This window comes from Meleagris gallopavo, chromosome 1 (genome assembly GCF_905368555.1).
Source record: "Meleagris gallopavo chromosome 1, MGAL_WU_HG_1.1, whole genome shotgun sequence".
In the NCBI taxonomy this organism is placed as follows: domain Eukaryota; kingdom Metazoa; phylum Chordata; class Aves; order Galliformes; family Phasianidae; genus Meleagris; species Meleagris gallopavo.
In genome coordinates this window covers 163,505,022-163,516,283 of record NC_139404.1, presented here as the reverse complement: position 1 = coordinate 163,516,283, position 11,262 = coordinate 163,505,022, and the positions used below count along the sequence as shown (strand labels likewise).

General features: G+C 52.6%; 1 protein-coding gene across 2 annotated transcripts; it reads right to left on the bottom strand.

The window, feature by feature from the left end:
- Window positions 1-930: 930 nt before the first annotated feature.
- On the bottom strand, window positions 931-5,325 carry PCDH8 (protocadherin 8). Of its 2 annotated transcripts, none has more exons than XM_010728852.3 (3): window positions 2,658-5,325; window positions 2,333-2,543; window positions 931-1,941 (listed from the first exon to the last, which is right to left on the bottom strand). In XM_010728852.3, exons 1-3 carry the CDS (start codon window positions 5,067-5,069, stop codon window positions 1,568-1,570), a joined length of 2,997 nt encoding a protein of 998 aa, XP_010727154.2. In that variant the 5' UTR covers window positions 5,070-5,325; the 3' UTR covers window positions 931-1,567. The 2 variants fall into 2 exon arrangements, with proteins under 2 accessions (XP_010727154.2, XP_010727155.2); XM_010728853.3 differs by having other exon boundaries at window positions 2,333-2,540.
- Between the last annotated feature and the right edge of the window lie 5,937 nt (window positions 5,326-11,262).

Here is an 11,262-nt window from a genome sequence, read left to right as displayed (position 1 = left end):
ACTTATATTTTCTTTGTGAGTCATCCTTTCTCTATATACACTATACTAGTTAGGCATATCATTGAAGAATTCATGACAAAACCAAAGCTTTGTCACGTACAGATGTATAGATAATTGGTTTGTACATGAAGTTACATATTCAACATAAGGATCCATTCTTCCTTTCAGAAAAGTCAGAGCTATTATTAAATCTCCAATATAAGTACTATCTCTGGTACAAGCATTTTTGAACACATGCTTCACGTTCTTTCACCAAACGCTATTCCAAACGTGATTTCAGCAGAAGGATTTGAGATCTGCTTTTAGCTTGAGGATTTGAGGGGAGGGAATTTCAAAGCTGGGTATGATTACTTTGCTCGGGTCTTTGTCATTTGTGGAAAGAGGCAAAATACGTATCAGAGATGATCGCAAGGTAATAGACATCTATTCTTTCACTGCTTGATGTGCAAATGTAGTGTATAAATAGGTGCATGTACTCAAACACACTTCAATGCTTACACACTTCAGCACAGCTGCTTCAGTAGCGTATAAACCTACCAGCACATGCCTATGTAGCTTTACCCCAATCAGTTCCAGCCCTAACAGAAAGCAAAGCACTCCAGTGGTTGCTGATACGAAGGTATTTTTACATCATGAGCATTTCAGCTGACTGATGTAGCTTCCCTGGAGTTCCACCAGCAAAGGGTCTGTCTGGAGGAGCTTACAGAGGCAGTGAGCAGCACACAGCTATCACACAGCTTTCCTTGTCCCCCATGTCCCAGCATTACCAACTCCAGAGCTGCATCTCCAACGCAGATGAGGAATGGGTAAGATAGGATGTATAGGATGTAGCACTGCTCATGGTTCTGTTCATTTTTTTTTTTTGCACAAAATTTCATTGACCTGTGAAGACTCAGAAGTCATGAAGCGCAAAAACCACAGACAGATCCCTCCAACACATCACAAAACCTTTATTAGTGTTTATCAGTGACACAGATTACAGGAACCAAAGGCAATTAAATAACATTTAACTTTAAACTGACCACAGATTCAAGAGATACAAGTCACATTTGGCAAGGCAAACGTCTCCGCACACTGCGTTGCTTGGGGTGCTATTACACTATGAAAGAGGAATTTCCTTTACGAGATTCTACATATTCAGGATATTATTAATAATTATTGTGTCTTTTAGACAGTTCCTTTGGCAAGAGTTCCCATTTTTTAAGCTTTTATTATATAAAAATATAACCAATTTTCATTATGTACAAACATTACATTACACACTGTACAGGTTAAAAACACTACAAAAATGGCAGGCCATGGGCAAACCAAACGCAAAGAAAACCATGTAGAAAAACAAAGGAAAAAAAAAGTTAAATACTGCACATTTCATAAAAATTACATTAACTACAAACAATTTTTGTTGTTGCTGTTGTTTGCAAATACCAAACAGTACCGATGGGAAATCTTTCCCAACACCTTCATGTTTTAAGGCACATCTTGCATATTTACACATACAACACTGGGTCTGGTCAATAACTTAAAGGCTCCTGGGAGCGACCGAGTCGTGTGCATGGTGCCAGTGGGGTTATGCTTTCTCGGCGGCATCAGTCTGGGGGCCCAGGAATCTGGTTGAAGGGGCCGGGTAGAGGGGCACCCCGATCTCCTGGAGGTCAGGGAGCCGTGCGGGACGCGGAGGGGACAGCAGTGTGATCGTCCGGTCAAAGTCCCTGTGCAACACCTTCTCGTAGACGCTCTGCAGCCCCACCGTCTTCGGCAGCTGGGCCTGGTAAAAGTTGTCCCTGCGAAGCGGGTCCCGGGGCAAGGATGTGCTTTTGCAGAAGGTGGAGAGAGGCGCTGGAGGATGGGGAGAAGGGTGCGGGTTGGCTCGGCCACAGGAGGGGCTCCAGCAGCGGTCTGAGTGGCCCAGGATCTTGCACTCGGCTGTACAAGCCCACAGACCTAGAGAGGGAAGGAGGAACCAGTCGTTGCTGCAGAAACAACCACCACTCGCAGCCCACAGCTATCAATCGTGAGAGGACAGCGTGCGGACACAGCGCTGGGAAGCGCTGCTCTGTGGCACGCTCAGGGAACTAGGGTTACATCATTTAGCTCACAGGATGAAACGAAGGGGAAGGTTTTTGAGGAGAGGGGGTAAAACACACCCACAGCTCTAAAGTAATGCATTCAGTGCTCAGTGTGGGCAGAAGCCAGCACTTAACAGCCTGCTGGGAGGAGACCCAAGTATCAGGTTTCCCTGCTCTGTGTGTGAGATGCATCCCTCCAAGCAGCACGCTGTCCATCTATCTGCACAGAGGGACACAGAGCACTGGGAGTGGGATGCAGCCCTTACCGTTCTGCATGTGTGTGATGAGGTCCTTCTTCAGGGCATCCCCGCTGATGTCTGAGTCACTGTCGTTGAAATCACTATCGCCTTTGCCGCTGTCCTTGCCGCTGAACTTCTCTGCCTCCCGGCCTGAGATGGTATTGAAGGAATGCCCCTTCCAAATGGCCACAGGGGGAGCGGGCTCTTTGCCGAAGCTTGGAGTGGCGGTGAAACCCTGCTGGGTTGGGGGAAGTAGTAAAGGGTCAATTAGCATCATAACTGCATCCCTGTGGTTTACACCCTGCGATCCTCCCCTTCTACCCTCCACTTTCCAGGATGCACAGGACCTTACCTCCCCGCCGGCTCCTCTGAGCCGCTTCTGACCCTCATAGAGGCAGGTGCTGTCGCTGCTGCTCTCTGCAGTGGAGATCTCCTCAGCTGCTGGAGAAGGGTCGGGGCCGCTGAAAGAGGTTTTGCTGGGGAAAGTTCGTACCTCGAACACGTTTCCCCTCTGGCTGCTGTCCTCCTGCCGACCCTTTTCCAGGTGGGAGATGTCAATCTGCTCCTTCAGGGGACTGTTGTTTTTGATCTCATTCCCTTTCTTGCGCCTGTTGCAGGTGGTGGCGATGGTAATGATGGCCACCAGGAGGAGGGTGCAGCTGCCCGCCAGGACGATTATCACAATCAGAGGGATGTCCCACTGCAAGGCCTTCCCTTGCCAGGAGCTGGGCTTGGTTACCTCCTGGATGCTGGAAGGAGCAGTGGCGGTCACCAGAAAGTTGACAGTGGCAGTTGTGGCCAGAGGGGGCCTCCCATTGTCTGTGACAGTGAGGATGACCTTGAACAGCTGCCCCAGCTCTTCAGAGAGGTCGCCCCTCAGCACGATGTCTCCAGTGCTTGGGTTGATGGCAAAAAGGTCCTGCTGGGGTTCTTCCAGGAAGGCAAAGGTAAGCTCGGCGTTGGCCCCATCATCCGCATCGCGAGCTTTGATCTGGGCCACCAAGGCATCACGGGAGGTCTTGCTGGAGACACTGATTTCCACCGAGCCATTGGTGAGCACCGGGTGGATGATGATTGGAGGGTTGTCGTTCTGGTCCACCATCCTCACTTTGACAAGTGTGCTGCTGGAGAGCTGTGGGGAGCCTCCATCAGTGGCCTGGATCCTCAGGTCAAGCTGCTTGAGGATCTCATAGTTGAACGTTCTCAGGGCATAGATGGCCCCAGTGGCAGGGTCAACTGAGACGTAGGTAGAGATTGGGGCCCCCATGACTTGAGTCTCCAGCAGCCGATAGGTGACCTTCCCATTGTGGCCAAGATCAGGGTCACGGGCCACCACAGTGGTGATGTAGGCACCTGGCGGGTTGTTCTCTGGCACAGCCACCTCATAGAGTGGCTTGGCAAAGAGCGGTGCGTTGTCGTTCTCGTCGCTCACCCGCACCGTGTACTGGCGGACGGTCTTGAAGGGTGGGGAGCCCAGGTCCTCAGCCACCACGGTGAGATTGTACTCAGGGATGCGCTCGCGATCCAGCGCCGCCGTGGTGACTATCATGTAGCTGTCCTCGTAGGCCCGCTGCAAGGCAAAGTGGTCGTGGCCTCGCAGGCTGCAGCGCACTTGCCCATTGGTGCCAGAGTCACGGTCGGAAGCGCTGACGAGGGCCACGAAGCTCTCACTGGCAGCCGCCTCGCTGACGTAAGCCACGCCGGCGGCACTGCCAGCACCACGCAGAGCGCTGATGCTGATGCGTGGCGCGTTGTCGTTGACATCGGTAAGGCGCACCACGACGGTGCAGGTGGCTGCCCTGGGGCTGGCACCGCGATCCTGGGCCCGTACGTCCAGCTCGTAGGTACGAGTACGCTCGTAGTCCACAGCAGCCTCCAGAGTCAGACGGCCGGAACGCGGGTCTAGGCGGAAGAGCCGCCGCGCCTCAGGGGGCACCTGACTGCCAAAAGCATAGACGACCTCTCCGTTGGGGCCCTCGTCGGGGTCCTCGGCATCCAGGTCAAGCAGCAGGGAGCCAGGCGGCGCATCTTCGGGCAGTTCCACTGTCACGGAGCTCCGTGCAAAAGTGGGGCTGTTGTCGTTGGCATCAAGGACGCGGACGTGCACAGTGGCTGTGCCTGAGCGTGCAGGGCTGCCGCCATCCTTGGCCACCAGCTCCAGGGTGTAGGAAGGCTGGCGCTCGCGGTCCAGCTCCTGCAGCAGCACCAGATCTGCGCAGCGCGCTCCGTCCGCCCGAGTCTGCGCCTCCACACCGAAGTGACTGTTGAGGGAAACCTGGAAGCTCTGGATGGAGTTGGAGCCCACGTCCTCGTCCACGGCCACCTCCAGTGGGAGGCGAGTGCCAGGAGCAGCGCTCTCCGACACCTCCAGCGCCATCTGGGCACGGGGGAAGCGGGGCGCGTTGTCGTTGATGTCGCGCACCTCCAGCTCCACGTGCACCAGGCGGTAGCGCTCCCTCCAGCAGCTCACCACGTCGAAGGCCAGCACGCACTGCGGGGCCTGCCCGCAAAGCCGCTCCCGGTCCAGCCCCGCCTCGCCGATGCTCAGCTGCCCGTCCTCCTCCCGCACCCGCACCAGCGAGCTATTGCTGAACTGCCTCATCAGTCGGAAGCTCATCTCCCCCGGAGCCTTCACCGGCATCTCGTCGGCCAGCGTGCCGATCACCGTGCCCGGCGCCCCTTCCTCGTCGGTGCGGTAGCGCACCGTCTTGCAGCGGGACAGGGCCAGCAGGCAGCCGGCGGCCAGCAGCCGCAAGGGGCTCATGGCACCTGCGCGGGACCGAGATTGGGGACGCGGTGCGGAAAATGCGCGCAACACCACACACCCTCAACCGCCGTCTGCGCCCGTCCGCACCTCCGCGCCGCCTTTAATAGACGGCGTATGCAAATGAGAAGGCGGCGGAGCCAATGGGAAGCGGGCGGCTCCCGACAATCCCCTCAGCCGGGGCGGCTCAGGCAGCCGGCGGGAGCGGGGCGCGCGGGGCGCCCGCCTTTGTCTCCTTTAACTCCCCGGGCCTGGGGGGGGGAGGGGCTTCTCGCTTTTTTTATACCTTTCCTTTTTTTCCCTTCTTCTTCCTCCCTTTTTTTCATACGCTTTTTTCTTCTTTCTTTCCCCCTTTTTTTCCCCTCCTTTTTCACCCTTTTTCCCTCCGGGTTTGGCAAAGGGGAGCGGCGGGGTTCGTGCATGCTGTGCTGCGCTCTCATCCCGCGGCCAGACAGGGGCCGTGCCCAGCTGATCGCGGGGGGGGGTCCGGCATCCCTTCACCCCCGCACCCTCAGCGCCGTGTTCCTCGCGTGAGAGCCTGTGATCAGCGCCGTAAGTCGCCTTTCAGGAGCTGTCCCCGCATGCGTTAGTATGCATGTCACCGCCCGGGTTTCTTAAGCCTGGGGCACTAGCAGGCGAAAGGAAAGAAAAAAAAAAGAAAAAAAAAAAAAGAAAGGGGAGGAAAAAAAAAAAAAGTTCCAAATAGGATTTAGCATAAGCTTGAGGAGATTTGGAAAGGTTTCAAAGATCAGGCTGTATCAAAGGCTTATGAAGCCCTCGTTAGCTGTAGAAATATAATAGCATGGCAGGCTATCCCATTTGAGGAACCAATGTCTGTATTATTTCACTGTGACAGGCTAAAGGGAGAGAAAGTTGAACAGTTTCCACAGAGGAGTTGGACTAAGTTGAATATAATGAGCAAACGCCACATGTATCCATTATGTCCCTCTATTCATTCCCAATCACTGCCATAACTCTTTGACTAAACGATGATGAGCGCTGAATTACACACAATGCCCGGCTCATATTAAAATACATTTAAGACCGATCCCTCCTGGTGCCCTGTTACGCCTATTCACGGGATTTTCTTTTTGTCCTAATAGGGCCTCTCTGGGAAGCAACACCAGTCTCGTTCCAGAAGAACAAAATAACAGCGTGAAGCTGAAACCTGGCACGGACCGGGGGAACGCGGCCATCTGCCCCGCACCGCACGGAGCCCCGCGGCCGCGGAGCGGGCGGAGGGCGCAGGGCTCCAGTGCTGCCCTCCTCCTCCTCCTCCCCTCTCTCCCTCTCTCCTTTCCCCGCTCTTTCTTAGGGAAAAGCGGTTGAAAGGAAAAAGGCAGAAGAGCACGAATAGCGCTGCAGGAGAGGGGCTCGGGCGCTCCGGGGTACCCACGGAGCTTCTCGCCTGCGCGGGGCGCTGCGCTCGTTTTCGCGCGTGTTTTTGCGCGTGGTGCTGCGCTGAGAGCTGTGCTGAGCGTTGCGCGGGGCGCTGCGCGGGACACCGCGGGTGTTTTTGCGCGAGGTGTTACGCGGGGCGCTGCGCGTGTTTTTTGCGCGTTTTTTTTTTTTTTTGCGCGGGGCGGCACGCGAGCGCAGCGGGCGCGGGCGGCGGCGGCTTGCCCGCAGCGGCGGCTTATGGAAATGGGATTTAAATAGCGCATCAGCGCTCGCTGCGGGGATAGGAGGGAGCGGGGTGAAGGGGGGGAGACGCGCAGTGCCACCGACAAAAGCTCCCCTAGCTCCTGGTCTCTAAAGGCTCCGCGCAGCGCTGCGCTCCTGCCCGTAGGAGCTCCGCAGACGGCTGTCGGTGCGGACAAGGAGCAGCGTTGGACCGGACCGGGTTGTGCCGTGTCGGGCCGGGGGCTGCGCGTATGGGAACGGGACCGCCGGGCAATAGCGGGCAGCGGGCAGCGGGGCGGCCCCTCGCGTATAACAGGATTATCGTGGCCATTTCAAGTTCCATGCAGCATGTAATTTATTTTTAATTAGGATTAGGATCGAGAAGGGAAGGAGACCAGACCGTGTCCCCCTCCCCTGCCACCCCCACATCCTCCATCCCCGTGAAGGCACGGCTGTGGCTGTTCCAAGATTCCTAAAAAAATCAATCAATCAATACAACGGCCCCGCGTTTGCCTCCCACACGCTTTGCAGGAGAAAAGGGTGCAAAGAAACGTATTTTCAATGTGTGCTCATATATTCTGCTTGGAAAGTTACCCCACCTATCCCCCCCCTCAATTCCCACCTCCCTCATCTCAGACACTTCTGATCAAAACCGTTTTTAAGGAGAGTCCCAGTGGGATCCTGCTCCTCTTTGCTTTTTTTTTTTTTTTTTTTTTTTGAGGGCAAAATGCACTTTCTGTCTGCCTGGGCTATGCTTTTTCCACAGCTGTGATTCTGAGTTAAAAAAAATATAAACGTATCAGTCGCTCTGCTGGAGCAAAGCCCTCCTCTCCCCAATAGTTTGGATAAAGTCCATTACAGAGATGTTCTGAAAGGCTGCTGAAGAATCTTGTTTTACAGCTCAAAAAATAAACATACGGATCAGCTGCGTTAAAAGCACTTCTTTGAAATATTGTGGTTAAACAGCCCAGATTGGTTGATTGCTCCATGCGGGGACATATGTTCTTGCAAACTGTGCGTATTGTTACTAATGGGGATTCTCACACCGCAGCCTTCCCTTTGAATCCGAGGCACTGGAGATTTCTCTGGAGCTGTTGCAAGGTTGTTTTAATAATTCACCAGCTCCCGTGCACTTAGTGTTTTTGTGAAGGAGTTCGTGAAGGAGGGGAGCACTTTGTGCTGTCCGGAGCTCTTGTGTCCATCCCATGCTCATTCCCATACCTCCTAACATGGAAAGCAGAACTCTGGGAGACAGGTGCCAGGGAATGGAAAAAGCAAAGAGCTCCTCTATCTCTATAGAATGTGCTGCTCCCAGGAACTGAAAGCCTCAGCAGCAGCCATGGTGGCCAGTAGCAAATCAGGACCTCCTTCTCTCATTTTGGATGAGAAGTAACAGCCTCAAGTTGCACCAGGGAGAGTTCAGGTTGGATATTAGGGAAAATTTCTTCTAGAAAAAGCAGTGAGGATTAGGCTGCCCTGGGAGGTGGTGGAGTCACTGTCCCTGGAGGTGTTCAAGAACTGTGTAGATGTGGCACTTGGGGACATGGTCAGTGGGCGCAGTGGGGATGGGCTGATGGTTGGACTTGGTGGTCTTAGTGGCCTTTTTCAACCTTAATGATTCTACGATTCCACTCATGCCTCCAGCTGAAGTTGAGCATTGAGGGCTCTGGCCTTTCCCACTGTTACCTATGGCACAATGTGTCTGTTTGTGTCCCAGGTTGGTAGTGTCCCCATGCAACTTTATGTGCAGGTGGCTGTAGTGCCTGTTCTTTCCCTTTCCCAGAAGATCTCTGGGAGCATCAAGTTGTGGCTATTGAAAATCTGTGTGTAGCCCTGATCCCCCTTAGTCCATGCTGCATTATGACTGCATGCAGCTGTGGAGCTGTGGGGTGGGATGTCCTGGTAGCATCCCTGGGATGCTGCAGCTTCACTAGGGCTCTGCTGAGCATAGTAGGGCAAGGTACTGTTGGGACATGGTCCCCAGCTGGTCCTGCCACCAGTGGGCCTGGTTGACATCTCTCCAGCGCTGAAGCATAAACACAACACGTCCCCCGTGGCTCATCCTTGAGCCTGCAGAGCTGATGGCACCAGACCCCTCCCAGGAGCCCATCTCCCTCCTCAGCTCTCATCTCTTTCTTCTTGGGCATCCCGCCTCGGCTGCCTTTGAGTGATCTACAAAAACAAAGGAACTTCTGCTTCCCAGCCTAAACAATCCCCCTGTTTAATCACTTCTGCAGCAACCCAGAAGTGTGGGTTAATCTGTCAAGCTCCACAAACCCATGCTGACCAAAACTCTGGAAAACAAAAGAGTGGAACGAAGCAGCAAAGGGTTTTGCTGCTCTACGACTGTTTGTGTAGGGGGGTATTGTCTCTGGCCATGTAGGCTATAGAGGAGGGAGCTGCCATCCTCCTGCAAGCTGCAGTTGGGTACTGGGGTTATAAATCATTTGTTTGTTACATTTGCTTCAAATGCTTCCCTGCCTGCATCTCCCCTCTGTGAGACGTGAGCTATAAAAGGAGAGCTTGTTCTGCGGGATAAAGGAATCGCGTGCCCGTACACCCCACCCGGCACGCCGTTCTGATCCCACAGGGAATTTATTTTTTAATTGGATTAATTTCTAGCCTCTCCTGGAGTAGCAGCTGGGGCCTTTGATTCGAGAGGTTAAAACAAAGGGGAGAGAAACAAAAGACTAGTTCTCGCATTCCCCTCACAGCGTGAGCCTCGTGCAGCCGCCCGGAGGTATCCTCAGAGCAGTGCATTCCTCAGGGCCTGCAGCCGCTGCAGGGTGATTTTTGGGGTGTCCCTTAGTCTCATCTTTGAGGTGGTGGCAGGGCACTAGGAAAATCCTCAAAGTTTGAAGTTTTCCTTCCCATCACAGCGCCCAGGCTGTGGTCCTACATAACCCTATCTCATGATGCAAAGGAATCAAGCAAGGACCTATTGGCACTCCTTCTATCCTCCCCTCCTTCCAGCTTTCTGTGCATTTTCTGCAGGAAAAGAGATGGATGAGGCTTTGTGGCTGTCAGACCATGAAACAAGCACCCATGTCTAGTTCCCTACTCCTTGACAGACAAGGACCTGTTGGAGTGCATCCAGAGGAGGGCCACAAAAAGGATCCAAGGGATGCAACATCTCTCCTACAACGACAGACTGAGAGCTGGGGCTGTTCAGCCTAGAGAAGAGAAGGCTCCGGAAGACTTGAGAGTGGCCTTTCAGTATCTAAATCTATCTCCCTCAGGTGCTGTGTCTGTCACTCCTGTGCACTTGGTTGGGATGGATACCCTTCATGCTGCTTTGAAGGTGTCCATACTGGCACATTTGTCTCTCCTCCAGCCTCTTTCTATTTCCTCCTGGGCCTCATTCATGCTCTCCTACTTGAAGGACTGTTTGGGATTTTAGACTCTTACAGATGATGAATGGATGGAAGAAATCCTTTTAGTTCCCAGGAAGCCCTCTGTGTACGCTTATGTGTGGCTGCAGAGATGGGCTCTGCTAACTTATTGAGGCAGCTCACTTGCCATTAGGCTGATGTCCTTTCCCTGCCCCTGGCCAGGAAGCTTCATACCACTCCAAACAGTCACTACCATGTCCCTCCATGGGCCTGCCTGCTTCCTACCATGTTTTAAACCACGAGTGTCCAACCTTTTGGGTTGCTTGGGTCAGACTGGATGAAGAATTGTCAAGGGCCGTATCTATGAAGGTTGCTCTGAAATTAATGCCTCTGTTTATTTCTATGGAAATGGCAACAGACCAAAGAGTGTAACAACACTATTTAATAGAGAAAATGGTCAGCCACGAAACACTTTTTTTCAGCATGGTCACCAGCATTAGCTCTGCATTTTCATCAGCAATGAAGAAGAGCACACATGCTCTGCTCAAAACAATCTGCATCAGCGGAGGTGACCACTGTCACCACTACTTAAATGCACCACCACCCGACACCTTGCTGTGCTCACATCCACTGTTTGGTCTCCATAAACCTTCAGCAAACGTTAATGAATGTCAATGGGAGCAATTTTTTTCTGCATGGAGAAATTCAGTGACACACCTTTGCCTCATATGCTCTTCCATGACAGATACCATTCTGTTAGGTTTTCCCTCTGCCTCCATCATAACAAAATGTGATGGGCTATTGGTGGGAAGGTTCAGCCTCTACTGCCATACCACCAATATCTGCTTCTGATGTTGTGGGCCTACATGATAAAATAGGAGGCATTAGTTTCAGAGCAGCCCTTATAAAATATATACTATAGTTAATATATACAAGTAACAAAAGTCATTTTATTTTTTAAGGATGACATGAATAAGACGTGACTGTGAAGTGAGGGATACTTCTCTCTGCTAAGATAGGTCTGATAAAAGTCTGGTAAGAGAGAGATGATCACATTTTTGGTTGCAATTCTTCACATTCCATTTGAGAATTTGCTAGTGATGTATTTATGTCAATTGAAAACGGAGTCACAAATAAACCAAAATACTGATGATTTTTTCGGCAAACTTGAAAGCTGTTCTCAAATTCCTTTGTCACAACAGAAAGCACGGCTGCGTGCTTTTCTCTGTTCACGGGAC

Bases quoted from the DNA above. Each gene is read 5' to 3' on its own strand.
- PCDH8 (XM_010728852.3), bottom strand. From the start codon at position 5,069: ATGAGCCCCTTGCGGCTGCTGGCCGCCGGCTGCCTGCTGGCCCTGTCC. The intron at 2,544-2,657 runs GTAAGGTCCTGT...CCCCCAACCCAG, and splicing joins TCAGAGGAGCCGGCGGGGAG to CAGGGTTTCACCGCCACTCC. The intron at 1,942-2,332 runs GTAAGGGCTGCA...TTCCCTCTCTAG, and splicing joins CATCACACACATGCAGAACG to GTCTGTGGGCTTGTACAGCC.